Source organism: Ahaetulla prasina, chromosome 1 (genome assembly GCF_028640845.1).
Source record: "Ahaetulla prasina isolate Xishuangbanna chromosome 1, ASM2864084v1, whole genome shotgun sequence".
Taxonomy (NCBI): Eukaryota; Metazoa; Chordata; class Lepidosauria; order Squamata; family Colubridae; genus Ahaetulla; species Ahaetulla prasina.
In genome coordinates this window covers 31,288,423-31,303,141 of record NC_080539.1, presented here as the reverse complement: position 1 = coordinate 31,303,141, position 14,719 = coordinate 31,288,423, and the positions used below count along the sequence as shown (strand labels likewise).

Sequence of the window (14,719 nt, the reverse complement as noted above, 5' to 3'; positions counted from 1 at the left end):
AAGAAATGTCCATCTGGGTTCAGTTCCAAGTGGGGAAAAAGACACTGGAAACATGGAGACTGCTTGGAAAGATGGTTTAATGGTGGACGGGAATCACATAGCTTGAGTTCCTGAACAGGAGCACATGGCTTGCATTCCTGAGTAGAAAAGGTAATCACATGTTTCAAGGTGTTGGGTGAAGAATCAGAGAGGAAAGGAGAAGAAGAGAAAAAGAGCAGAAAAGGAGAAGAGCAAGACAAGATGCTGAGTGCCTGAGTTTATACTCTCTGTGGGGCCCCACCTTGGTGTTTCCTGTTCCTGTATAAGAAATGTACCCTGATTGGTTGTCAAACTCCCAGATGGTCTAGGGGTCTTAGCTAATTTTGTAGGTTGTGTCTCAAGCTTGCTTGAGCCTTGCCATGTGGTGAGTTTCTGTTGCTAGACTCTGCCCTATTCAATATCCTCCAAAATATTTCATTCTTCTAGGAGAGGGGTGAGTGCTAACTTCCTATACTTGGAATCCTATAGGAAAAATGCTGACATTAAGTATGAGTGCTTAAGCCTGTAAGGTGACATATTAGAAGTAGAAAGGAAAAAGTCTAATTCCACCAAAGACACATCCTAATTTGTCAAAGACTGCATTTAAAAAAGATAATAAAAAAGACAAGGACCCATTCAGGGTCATATATTATCAATGATCTCATGCATGATCGTTATAAATTGTTTGATCATGCATTTCTGAATGTAGGTGGCATAAATTGAATTTCCCAAAACTTTATGGTATTATATTGGGAGAAAACCAAACACTTATTATATGTACAACTTTCAACATTTGTTCTCTACAAGTGTATTTTCAAATACCGTAGAAAAATTTTAATCTTGTTTTTAATAAAGTTTATTAAGAATGGAGCTATATATTATCAAATGCTTGGCTGACTAACAATAATGTAGGTTGAGAAGCTGGATAGTTGCAAAATAAATCAATATATCGTGAACGTAGCCATTCTTATAACCGTTAATCCTTCTGCAGTGTCTTCTCTCCCCCCCCAACATAACCACTCTTTTTCTCAGAATTATTTATAGTCTTGGGTCTTGATGGAGTGAAATTGCACAAGTAATGGCATCACATGGAAAAAAATGGTTTGAGAACAGGATAGATGGTACTTCTGCCTGCCAATCTTTCATTTCCTCACTAGCGATTTATAGCATCTTCCAGAGTCAAATAGCCATCATTGTGCAAGAATAACAATAATATGGACAGGTGTTTTATTAATTCAACAATGGTGGTGATGCTATGAGAAGCTACGGAAATTACTTTTAGAGTTTCCTCTATACTTGATAATGTTGCCTTAAATAATACTGAAATATGCATATCTTAGAGAAGAAATAACAACTTTGATTTACTCAAAGGGAGGAGAAAATGACTGAAGGTGCGTGGCCCACAGCAGTTCCTGTGGAGCTCAGGGCTCCAAGGGGAATTGAGGCTTGGCTAAATGTGCTGGCATGGCTGGTTGTGGTAGTGTTGTGTCTTGCCCGCTCTCACAGGAGTCGGGGCCTTCTTATCTGCTCCCGAACATGGAGGAATGTATGCCTCCCGGCCCCAGTCCTGGCTCCATGCCCAGACAAGCTGAAGAGGAGGGGGCACCTCCCGGTCCCAGCCCTGGCTCCACGCCCAAGCAGGCTGCAGAGGAGGGAGCACCCCCCCCGGCCCCAGCCCTGGCTCCATGCCCAGGCAAACGGAGCAGCTAGACCCCTCCCCCTCCTCCACAGCATGTGAGCCTGAGGAAAGTTTATTTCCAACAGCTGCTGATTGGAGTGACCCTCGCATCAGAAGACTGGATAGGCGGAGGCAACAGAAGGAAGGGAGGGGCAGGCCTTAATGAGCGCTGAGTCATGGAGCCAAACCCCATGGCCTATATAAAGGATCTGCTTTCTGGCAGTCTCTGAGTCAGGCAAAGTCGAACTTATCTTGCTGAAGTCACTTTCTGGTCTCCTGCCTGCTCTGAGGACTTTGCTAGGACTTTGGGCAGAGCTGCAGAGGCAAGCCTGATTCGGATTTCCCTGACCTGGCCGTCAGCGGAGGAGTGGGACACGACAGGTATGTAGGAAGTTAGCACCCACCCCCCTCCTAGAAGAACGAAATATTTTAGAAAATATTTAAAAGGCAGAATATATTTCCCTGGATGAGAAATGGAGAAACATGTTTTAAAGACAAAGCAGCTTCCTGACTCCCCCCACCTTTGTCAATGGGTCAGAGGCAGAAACTCATTCTCCCCAACTTTGTCAATGGGACCATCATCTGCAACACAATAGGACCCACCTAGCAACAGAAACTCACCACATGACACCTGGGAAGATTACATCAGCCAGCAAGGCTAGCTAAGACCCCCACCCCTTGGGAGTCTGACAACCAATCAGGATACTCTTCCTGTGCCCCAGAAAGTTCAAAGCTCAGAAAAAGCATAAAGCCAGGGAGCGCACAGGATCTCATCCCTTTTCTGTTCAGGAACTCAAGCCATGTGATCCTGACCACCATTAAACCATCTTTCCAAGCAGCCTCCATGTTTCCAGTGTCTTTATCCCCACTTGGAACTGAACCCAGATGGATATTTCTTCCAACAGGTATAAGGATTGAAGTGACATTTCTCAGTGCCAGCAGTGGCATCGGAACTGAAGTCCAGGCCTGGGGGCAGTGGAAGCTGACTGGGCCTGGGCCGTGGTGGCTCAGGCTGTAAGATAGCCTGTTATTAAAACACAGCAGCCTGCAATTACTGCAGGCTCGAATCCCACCAGGCCCAAGGTTGACTCAGCCTTCCATCCTTTATAAGGTAGGTAAAATGAGGACCCAGATTGTTGGGGGGGCAATAAGTTGACTTTGTAATTATACAAATAGAATGAGACTATTGCCTTACACACTGTAAGCCGCCCTGAGTCTTCGGAGAAGGGCGGGATATAAATGTAAAAAAAAAAAAACTGTTGAAGACCCCAGGCCCAGTGCTGCCATCACTGAGTGTCATTGCACAGAATGACCAAAAGGGCATGGATTGGGGGGAGGAAGGTGAGATGGGGGTTTAGGCAACCCAGCAGTGTTTATGCAGTCATAAACACTGCTGGGCTGGGTAGAGCCAGTTGAAGCACCCCCACCTTGCATGCAGCCTACACCAGACCTCTCAGGGCCTCCCCCATCTTCCTGAGGCATTCCTGCACACTTTACCAGGGACTCATCTACTTAATGACTCAGAGTTCTCATTTAATGCCTGTAATCCAGAATGCCATGATTGCAGTTGTTGAGTGAGGTAATCATGTGGCATTGAGGACTACTTATACCTTTGGGTTCTGTAATTCTGCATCTATTTAATGATGCCATATCTCTACTTTCTATTCTCTTTGGTTTCTGCCTCCAAACAAATGGCTGACTCTTTTCTTTTTAATACAAAGCAACCTCTTTATAATGAATTCTTGCTTTACTTGCCTATGAGCTTACTTCCCTCGATCACTGAAAGCATAATTAACTTGCTCCATTTTATACTGCCCTCTCACAGGACTATGGGCAATATTCAAAACAGTAAGATGTTTATTAAACAGTACAATATTTATTACTCTTACAAAACATTACAATTAACACTTCTTTGAAAAATTAACTATAGCTATGTAACTATTACATAAAAACCATATTGCAACTATATTGATCCTATATTAAAAGTAATGAAAAAATTTGCTAAGCATGAAAGCTAGGATAAATAATATGAGTAGAATATACTGACAGTTCCTGGCTGTGCCAGGCCTTCTTTCCAAAGCCACTCCATGCCAGCATCCAATTCTCATGATACTTTGGAAGCCTCTTTTGGCAAATTGCACCAACATTCCTTCTTGAAGTCATGTGAGGCTTCTGAACTATCAGGAGAACAAGCTCCTGCCATTCTCCATGCTGGCATCCAACTGGTCTCATTGCGTGATTTGGAGAAGTTAAGCCCTGGGGCCGATGGCAGTTGGCTGAGACTTCCGCTCTCTGATGGGTGTTTCTGTACAGGGTTGCCAAAAAGACATAGATGGGGGGGGGGCGCAATAGACAGATAGAGGAAATTGCAATCCCCCTGCAGTCATAAGTACATGCAGGCTGCCAGGTGGCCAGATTTGATCACTTGACCAAAAGTGCCAACTACCATAACTTTGGACCCAGGTCATAAACCCATTTTTCATCACTGTCGTAATTTCAGACAGTCGCTGAACAAATGGTTTTAAGTGGTCATGCAGTGGTTAGAATGCAGTATTGCAGGCTAATTCTGCCAATTGCCATCAGTTCGATTCTGATCAGCTCAAGGTTGATTCAGCCTTCGATCCTTCCAAACTCTGGAAACCGCTTAGAGAGGGTTATAAAGCGCTATGAAGCAGTATATAAGTCTAAGTGCTATTGCTATAGTTTCTTTGTTTCTTTGTTTCTTTAGTTCGTATTCTGCCTTTCTGTCCATAGAGCATTCAAGGAAGCTTGTGATAGTTGTAAATATAACGTACAAACCATTTAGAGAAAAGCAATACAATTAAAATCAGAGTTAAATTAAAATAAATATCATTCAAATCAATTCAGTTAGCAATTGAAGGCTTGTTGGAAGAGATTGCTCTTCATTAGTTACCTAAATTCATGGACAAAAGGTACAAAATGCCCTCCTAACCTTGGTCTCTCCAGTCTATGTTAGAACTTGAACAGGATGGCACTGTGGAGCACATATTTAACTGGAAGGTGATTTCAGTTTCTCAGGTTGGAAAGGCACAGCTTGAGGGCACAGCTTGAGGATCAAAATGGTCCCTACTAATTCTAGGATTCTGTAGCTTTCTTTATGGTTGCAAGGGGAATGATCTGCATAACTGATTGAAAACAAATCTGGTCTCATCCCTACTATTCCTTTGTTATGTGGAGAGTTTAATTTCCTTTGTGTTTCAGGTGTGTGTGGCTGTTGTGGAGCATTGCGTCCCCGTTACAAGAGACTTGTTGACAATATCTTCCCAGAGGATCCAGAGGTAAGTGAACCGTAACTAAAAGTCTTCTGCACAGACAGACATTCAGTTATAGTGGTTTGTATGTATAGTCAAGGCCCATGGCTTATCCCCTTCTTCAGTTTTTAAAAGTTATTCATTTGCTTATTTATTTATTTATACAATCTATATGACCACCCATCTCAATAAATGATTTTTCTGGGTATTTTACTTCATTATGCTAACCCCTTGATGGCGAACTTATGGCACGTGTGCCACAGGTGGTACACAGAGCCCTTTCTGCGGGTACGCAAGACATCGCCCCAGCTCAGCTCCACCATGCATGCGTGCGCGCCTCCCGCCAGCCAGCTGGTTTTCAGGTCTCTGCCACGCATGCACAGGGGCAGGGCGCATGTGGGGGGAACATGTGGGGACAGGGAGGTCACACATCCATGCGCAGAGGGGGCACATGGGCATGCATGTGGAGGACGGGGGGTCGTGCGCGCATTGCATTACAGGTGAGCTTTCAGCACATGGTGACAAAAAGGCTAGGCATCACTGTGCTAACCCAGAAAAGAAAAATGCAAATACATGCAACAATATTAAGGATCAATCCAATCTCAAAACTGACAAGCAGCAATTATCAATTCATGGTTGTAGTTTTTTTAATCTATTCTGGGTTTTCTCAGTCTTTGAAAACTGACAGAAAACTATATCCGAGCTTTTCTTCACATCCAAATAAGCTAAAGCTGCTGGATCTTACCTCCATGAAATCGATCCTCTTCTCTTACCCTGCTGGGCTCCACCAATTTGTCTAGTCCACTTTTTAAAACAATTTATTTACATGGCCATTACCAAATTAGACAGCTGATCATTTGGCAATTATTTTTATTTTATTCTATTTTATTTAAATGATTTATATGGTTATCCATCCCATGACAGTGACTGCAATAGGTTATGTATTATGTATATTTTGTGTAATGTTGTATAAATGAGTAATTCTTCCTGTTAGTCATCTTAAGACTCTCCGCATTTAGTTTCATCAGATGACTGTGAGTTGTAACACAGTAGCGGGAGGAAAACTTTTCTCTGTCCTTTTTTCATATTTCATATGAATTATATATGTCAGTGGTAGTCAACCTGGTCCCTACCGCCCACTAGTGGGCATTCCAGCTTTCATGTTGGGTGGTTGGGTTTTTTTCCAATACTGAAGCACTTTCCTTTTTTTAAATTTAATTGACTTTTTAAAAAAAATTCATAGCATTATTTAAAAGCATTTCATTAGGTTTTCATAAAATTCCCGGTGACAATTTAAATTTCTGAAAATATACTATTTGTATTGCCCGCACATAAGTTTAGTTCACATTACGTAAGTGAAACTAAATGGCGCTATAGTGCAATCGCAAACAAAAGAGCCTCGTCCCAGAATAGCTCGAGCATCTCCCCCCACACCATCCAGTTGTAACAGACAAGCAGAGCTGGTAGCCGGCGCCCCCCCAAACCCAATCCATGATGCGCGAGAGGCATGCGCAGACAACGATACACTTTATAAATCACCATTACTGTGGAACCGGTGGATGGTTAGAAAATTTTACTACTAACAGAGATACAAAAGTGGGTGGTAGGTATAAAAAGGTTGACTACCCCTGATACATGTTATGTAGATAATATGTACCTCTGTTACATCTTTCCTTACTTACCTTCTGTAGTTTGTCACACAAAAGCCCCAAAGTAAGTGGGGCTACATAACTTCATGTGTCACTCTACCTAATATGCAAGAAGCGTACGTGCTTATTGAATCAAAGTTAAACTGATTCTAGGTTAAGAGATCTCATGTGACCATGCAAAGTTCTGTATACATGCATATATATGAGCGTGCACACACACACACACACACACACACACACACACATGAAATTTGGAAACTTAAAACTAATAAAACAGAAGGAAACAGCAAAAGTAATATATTCACATGTCTCTATCTACTTTCATATTCCATTCTCGATTCTGAATTAAAGTGCAGAAAATACACAAAGAAGAGATCTGAGAGAATTGCCGAATCCCTAAAAAAAAAAAAAGAGGAGCTATTATTTTAAAGCTTGTAGGGTATATGAGTGCACATGAGGACAATAGTTATAGATCCATGTGATACTGTAACACATTTCCTTTTGCTTTAAAGAAGCTGCGGTCATCTAAAACAGGGGTCTCCAACCTTGGCAACTTTAAGTCTGGAGGACTTCAACTGCCAGAATTCCCCAGCCAGCTTTGCTGGCTGGGGGTTCCGGGAGTTGAAGTCCTCCAGGCTTAAAGTTGCCAAGGTTGGAGACCCCCTGATCTAGAAGCAATGTCTTTATCTCTTTATTCAACTGGCCATGTGATTCATTGGTTCTCATGTGTGTACTAATTCAAACTCAAGTCAGAGGTGGGTTTCAGCAGGTTCTGACCGGTTCTGGAGAACCGGTCGCGGAAATTTTGAGTAGTTCGGAGAACAGATAATAAAATTTCTGAATGGCCCCGCCCCCATCTATTCTCTGCCTTCCAGCTGATCCGGGGGGGGGGAATGGGGATTTTACAGTAACCTTCCCCTGGATCGCGGAGGGAAAGGAGATTTTACAGTAACCTTCCTCTGCCACACCCACTAAGCCATGCCCACCAATCCACACCCACCGGTAATGAAAAATTTGGAAACCCACCACTGACCCAAGTCTATACTTGGCCATAGAGTATTTGGTGGTTCACTTTTGGTCTTTCTTTCTGTTGAACTGATCTAACTAAGGGATTGTTTGAGGGTAAAGGAGGGATAAATTGCATGTAGGAATATTATATATATACATATACATATACATATACATATACATATACATATACATATACATATACATATACATATACATATACATATACATATACATAGATAGATAGATAGATAGATAGATAGATAGATAGATAGATAGATAGATACACATCGTTATGCTAAAGGAAACCTGATGTGTGTCAGACCTGCCCCAATCTGATCTCTTAGAAAGAAAGACCCTCAACTCCATTTGGTTAAAGCAAAGGGTTATTTTGCAGTAAAGGCAGGCTAACAGAAAGGGTTCACCTACAGCTCATATCCCCCACTGTGACCAGTCCATTTCCAGCCAATCGGAGCTCGCCAAAATGTTTTGAGAATGGGGGTTAATCTCATATTTTTTTCAGGCCTTGGAGTACTGGAAAAAATTGGTTCCAGGCTGCTCTGGTCTTTATCAACTGTCATTCTCCCCTCCCTATTTCCCATCCTGTATGCACACAGCTTTATTGCCTTTCCATCTTTCCTCTTCCCACCTCCAGCCTTTGATGGCAGGATGCCTTTGAGGCACCAAGCCGAACCAGCCAGCACTGACAATGTGTGCTGGGTAGGGGATTAATATATTTAATAATATAAGCTTCAGTTTTAGCATGAAAATGTTCTTTCAGGATGGGCTGGTAAAAACCAACATGGAGAAGCTGACTTTCTATGCCCTCTCTGCTCCAGAGAAGCTGGATCGCATTGGAGCTTATCTGTCAGAGAAACTGATTCGAGATGTGGGCAGGCACCGATACGGGTAAGGGATGCTGTGTATTTTCAGAAATGCTTTTTAAAGTGGTTCTTTTTTTATCTCCATTCTTTGTCATTATGAATCCTTTCTGCCTATTAAACTATAAGTTTCTGGTTTTGGATATATAGATCCAGTTTCTATCATGCCATTTTATCAGTACATCGAACTCAGGTTTGTGAATGCCAACTATTAACATCTCTCTAGGGCAGCAGTGCTCAAACCATGGCCTGAGCTGTTTGTTTGCTTGCATGTTGCTTTTAAACAAATTTATATACTTGCCCAACTCCCACCCAGCAACTTGGCAGCAGACAACATTCAAAGTCCATAGACAAAGGATAGATTGCGATAGATTCACGATCCCCCCCCCGAGTTTGCCAAATAATCTACCACAGCTTCCACACATTCATGTTCAGCCTCATCTTCCCAAACGTTCCACAGTCAACTGGTTTGTGAAAACAGAACAGTGTCTGAAAACTGATTTCCCAGTGATAATACAAGTGGCAGCCATACAAGTAAGAATGTGTGCACTAAAATTTATAAAATAGACAATAATGGAATGGCTTTAAATTTAACTATGAGCCCATGTGTCCTATGCAAAATGGAACTATGATAATCAACCATCCTAAAAGAAAAAAGTGAATGGGATTATGAATAACTGAAATATAAGAGTTCATTGGTCTGGAAATTGATTTGACTTTTAGTCTTGTATTCAGGGATCAAAAACATTCTTGACCAGCAAATTTGTGCTAAGACTTCTTGTTGCAGCATGAATTACATAAAATGATTTAAGTGGTAAAGAAAAACATTTGGTTCAAAACATTTAAAAAACAGACAGAATTAGAAAGCATGCATAGATCCAACCATAATCATCTTACTGGCTCCCAAATGTAAACTATCACAGTTAAAGTCTAAAATAAAGGGAGAATGCTGACTAAAATTGAATGACCTTTGTATTTTGTAAATGCTTATTTAGTAGTTCACAATTCAGAAAGTTTGAAAAACACTGAAACAAATTTGTCACAGATTTCAATTTGCTAATCCTAATTGAAGTTTATACCTAGAACTTTCCTGTAGGCAAAGCCAGTTCCTCTGTCATTACTCTGCATAAAAGCCCTTTATTTAATTTTGTATCCAGCCTTTTCATTTAGTAGATGGACAGAACTGTTTGACCACCCAGTGGCAATATATCAAGCAATGCTACAGCATAAACACATACATACATTATTGTTTTGTTCTACTTTCTACCAAGAATTGACCTGACTTAACAAGGAAAAACAGAGAATGCTGTTGCAACTATAAGATCAACCTCAACTTTGGGGTCATGTTCAAATATTTGTTTCTGTTTAGCCTTATCTGCTTTAAAAAAAGACTACCCCACAGTCCTGAAAAAAGCAGAACTATGATATGAACTAATTTTTAATGATGACGATACGTCACAGCAAGCAAGTTTTGTAATGAATCATAGAATCATAAATTTGGGAGGGCTGCTTAGACACCCTGCTCAGTGTAGGAATCTAATTTAAAAGTCTTCAGCCGATGATTATCTAGCACTGTTTCAACACCTCTCACTACTTATCTGAGTAATTAGTTCCAGTGTTCAAATACAGTTATTATTACCAAGTTTGTCCAACAGTATCTCCCTTCCTATATTTTAATCCAATGTTTCTCTTCATCTCAGCAAGATGTATGAACAACTCCAAGAATTCCCAAGCCCATACATAGATTGGGAAAAGGAATAGCGTTATATCTTCTTTCATGTAGTTTAAAAATACTGTCATATATCTTCAGTATTTTCATCTCGGAGAAGAAAGCTATTGGGCATATTATTTTTCAATTACGTTTCACTTAGCTAGCATGGTTAATAGAATAGAATTCTTTATTGGCCGAGTGTGAATGGACACACAAGGAATTTGTCTTGGTGCATATGCTCTCAGTGTACATAAAAGAAAAGATACATTCGTCAAGAATCATAAGGTACAACACTTAATGATAGTCATAGGGAACAAAAACACAATAAAATCATATTAGGAAACAGTCAATATAAATCGTAAGGATACCAGCAACAAGGTTACAGTCAGACAGTCATAAGTGGGAGGAGATGGGTGATAGGAACGATGAGAAGATTAATAGTAGTGCAGAGACTTAGTAAATAGTTTGACAGTGTTGACGGAATTATTTGTTTAGCAGAGTGATGGCATTTGGGGGGGGAAAATGTTCTTGTGTCTAGTTGTTCTGGTGTTAAGGCATCAAAGTAGAAACAGGGAGACTGTTAGTTCTAGTCCCACCTTAGGCACAAAGACTGCTGGGTGATCTTAGGCCACTCACTCATTCTCAGCCCTAGGAAGTAGGTAAATCACTTCCCCCCCCCCCCACACACAAAAACAGCTTGTCAAGAAAACTGCAGGGTTTTCTCCAGGCAGTTCTGAGGGTCAACAGTAACTTGAAGGCACACACAGGGCTTCAGTTGGAACTGGTAAAATGCAGCTATGCTGAAGAATTCCTGGCTAGTGAAGAGAATGTATAGAACTTACTCAGAGCTCAGCCGTCAAGTTCTTACTGCAGCAGTGGGAGCTGCCCCTCTACACCCCACTTCAGTATTAGGAACCCTGCTGGTCATTCTAGATATGACTGTGAGACATCTGAGAAAATTCATTTTCTCAGGGCTTCTTATTCCTGTAGTGAGGCACAGCAAGGAAGGGATGAAAGGGATGGTAGCTAAAAGAGCAGATGACCTTATTTGTCTTTAAAAGTGGGTCCATCTTTTTAAAAAATGCACCAGTTAGGCAATTTAAAAAAAATTAAAAATGGGCAAATTAGCAATTAGCTTCGGACATAGGAAGCTGCACTATACAATATTGAAGCACATCAAGCATGGACAAATTGCTTGCATCCCTTTAGATTCCCAAGCAGAAAAAGATTTTATTCCATCTCTGGCTATCTTATGATGCCAGGGGTTGAAACTACTCTTTTCTCCATCCATTCTCTGTCCCTGAGCTGCAGTAATTCATTCCCAGTGATCAGAATGAGTACTTCATGGCAGACACAACAGTATAGAAAGAACGACTGTATTGTTGCATGGTATTTCACAGAATGATGTGTTCAGTGGAGTCTTTTCACAGTTGTTAGTCAACCAAGACTGACTTATGCATGGATCTGCACCAGTCATTAGCTGAATATTGGATTTTATTGGGAGGAACAGGAGCTTAGGACGCAGAAAACGGCTCTCTGTCATGATTTTTGGGCTGAATATGTATCCTGATGAAATGAGCAAAATATAGTCTTGTGATTTAAATAACTTTTCCATAATCGCCTGGGATGCTTTCCAAATGTCGATGAGGATTATGGGATTGTGGTCCAGTACACTTTGAAGACACGGTGCTGCAGAAGGCTGCTTGAGTCTCTTAACAGATCCTAAAGTGATAGTGTTTTGCTTCTTGCCACAATTTGACTCAGCTGTCTTAAGTCAATTCTATATCAGTATTCCTCCTCTTAGCACTTGCCATTCATTTCACAAGTACAGCTGTTTTTTGAGGAGCTGCTGTTTATTGGAAAAAGAGGTACATCCATGTATCTTGTGTGGGTGTGTTGTTGCCAAGAATAAACTGCTGTTCCAATTAGAATTAACAGATGAACAGATGGTACATGGTCTGCAAATAGTTTTGGGCTGGAATCTCTTTTTTAATCTAACCAGCCCAATCCAGATATGTAAATATCCCTGTTATAGTTCACACTATGAATGGCTTTTATTTGCCATAGATAAAAGGGGAAAGAGGAAGAAGCAACATTTAAGGCACAAAATAAAATAAAAAAACATTCCAAGTCAAAGAAAAGTCTTTTCAGCTGAGTTGTTAGTGCCTTCAGAGTTGTATCGGAGGGTTAAGAAATTATTAATAAGACATTATTAATAAGATTAATAATGACAGATGTTAAGTTGTTGGGAGAAAAGATAAGTCCAATCTACCTCTTAGATAACATTAATAGGTAGCAGCACCTGGTGGATCTTATCTGGACTAGACAGAGTCAAATCTGGTTAGTATTTGAAGGGGAAACAACTAAAATATTGCAAAGTTGCAGACTAAATGTATGTAAAAAATCGTCCTGAAAGAAGACAGTGCAATTAACATAACATAACATAACATAACATAACATAACATAACATAACATAACATAACATAACATAACATAACATAACATAACATAACATAACATAACAAACATAACAACAACAGAGTTGGAAGGGACCTTAGACGTCTTCTAGTCCAACCCTCTGCCTAGGCAGGAAACCCTACACCATCTCAGTCAGATGGTTATCCAACATTTTCTTAAAAATTTCCAGTGTTGGAGCATTCACAACTTCTGGAGGCAAGTTGTTCCACTTATTGATTGTTCTAACTGTCAGGAAATTTCTCCTCAGTTCTAAGTTGCTTCTCTCCTTGATTAGTTTCCACCCATTGCTTCTTGTTCTACCCTCAGGTGCTTTGGAGAACAGCCCGACTCCCTCTTCTTTGTGGCAACCCCTGAGATATTGGAACATGTCTCCTCTAGTCCTTCTTTTCATTAAACTAGACATAGTTTAGACAATTAGTTTGTGTCTGCCACACTCTTACTAATAAAGGAGAATATTTGTTGCTCAGGGGTGACATGAGGAGCCCTTGGTCCTCTCTGAGCTTGTTTGTTTTCTTACAGATGTTTCATTACCCAACCTAGATAATACCATCAGTGCTAGTTGGGCAATGAAACGTCAGAGCAAACTCAGAGAGCACCAAGGTCTCTACACTCTTCCTACAATATAGGGTCTGTTTAGTCACAAGTGCTGATTTCGGCTGAAGAACATATTTTTCTGTTTACATCAAAGTGAAAAGGTTGAGGCTGCTGAGGTAGGAACCAGCTGTTTCCAGGCTAGTGATGGCTGTTATGTAAACATGCAATCACTATACAAGATACTGGGTGGTGTGCCAAGTATTTGTTATTTGGAAGGATGAGTGGAAGAAGTGTAGAATTTAAACACTTGAGAAAATATAGAAGTCAGGTTATTTGTGTGCTCTAAAGCAGGGGTCTCCAACCTTGGCAACTTTAAGCCTGGTGGACTTCAACTCCCAGAACCCCCCAGCCAGCAAAGCTGGCTGGGGAATTCTGGGAGTTGAAGTCCACCAGGCTTAAAGTTGCCAAGGTTGAAGACCCCTGCTCTAAAGCTCAATTGTTGTCCTTAAGACTTTTCATTCCCAAACTAGGTAACATCATCAGCACACAGAAGGGTGAATTTGTTGCCTGTTTATATGTGCCATGCTTGGGTAAGGTGTGGTCTCTTTCTTGATAGTTCTTTTATTGGGGTATTATTTCTTCCCTGATCATGGTGCTGTTTCCTGCTTAACTGGATATTGATTGCTGAGGAGGATATACTCTGGGTCTAATTTTTTGGTTATATCTTTTAAAAAGGATTTATCGTTTACTTCTATATATCTTTTAATGGCTGATTTGTCAGAGTGTCAAGCGTCCAGGAATTATCTATCATTTTTGGATTTGAGTTTATCTAAAATGTTGACAGTTTTCCAGTTGAGATTGTGGTTGGTTTTATTCTCTGATTCCGAAATTAAGGAATTTTCATGTCTTCTGATCGCCGGGTGATATACAAACTTATGCCTGTCTGTTGCTGTTACAAGCCATGTATTGTTTGCTGTAGATGACTTCTTTCGTTTCTTTTTTTGACTAGAAGTCTTTGGGTTTGCTTTAGGTGTTTTGTATAAATTTCATTGAGTTGAATGCTACAGTGATATAAGAAAGTGTTGGAAGTCTGTTAGATGTCTCTGAAAAGTACAAATATAGTAGAGTTATCCTTTTCATAGGCTATGATGGTGGTGTTATGATAGGTTGCATGGCTAGGCACTTTTTAATGATAATTCTATTTCTGTGTGGACTTCCAGTAATCCCCAACCAAAATCATCTCAGGTGAATACTGGAGCTAAGGCCTAACTAAGCAAGCCTCCCACTCCCCCTTGACTGGACGCTTTTATGTCCAGTCAAGATGCATGTTCTGCCAAGGCCCTATTTTTCTTGCTTTTGCTCTCTTCATCTTTCTTTCTTTCCTTGTTTCATTTAAAGTGCTACAAGGATGATTTAACTTGGTTTCAATAATTTGCTGCAATAGCAGCATTGACTGTCAGTTATCGCAGTGTGTAAGTGCTCTTGTTTTC

General features: G+C 40.7%; 1 protein-coding gene across 6 annotated transcripts in view; it reads left to right on the top strand.

Moving 5' to 3' along the window:
- Positions 1-14,719, top strand: part of EFR3B (EFR3 homolog B) — a 140,296-nt gene that overhangs the window by 65,807 nt on the left and 59,770 nt on the right. For all 6 annotated transcript variants that reach the window (XM_058164742.1, XM_058164744.1, XM_058164743.1 and 3 more), the window contains exons 2-3: positions 4,919-4,995; positions 8,407-8,534. In XM_058164742.1, the coding sequence (XP_058020725.1) occupies positions 4,919-4,995; positions 8,407-8,534 (205 nt within the window). The remainder of the gene's footprint in view (positions 1-4,918; positions 4,996-8,406; positions 8,535-14,719) is intronic.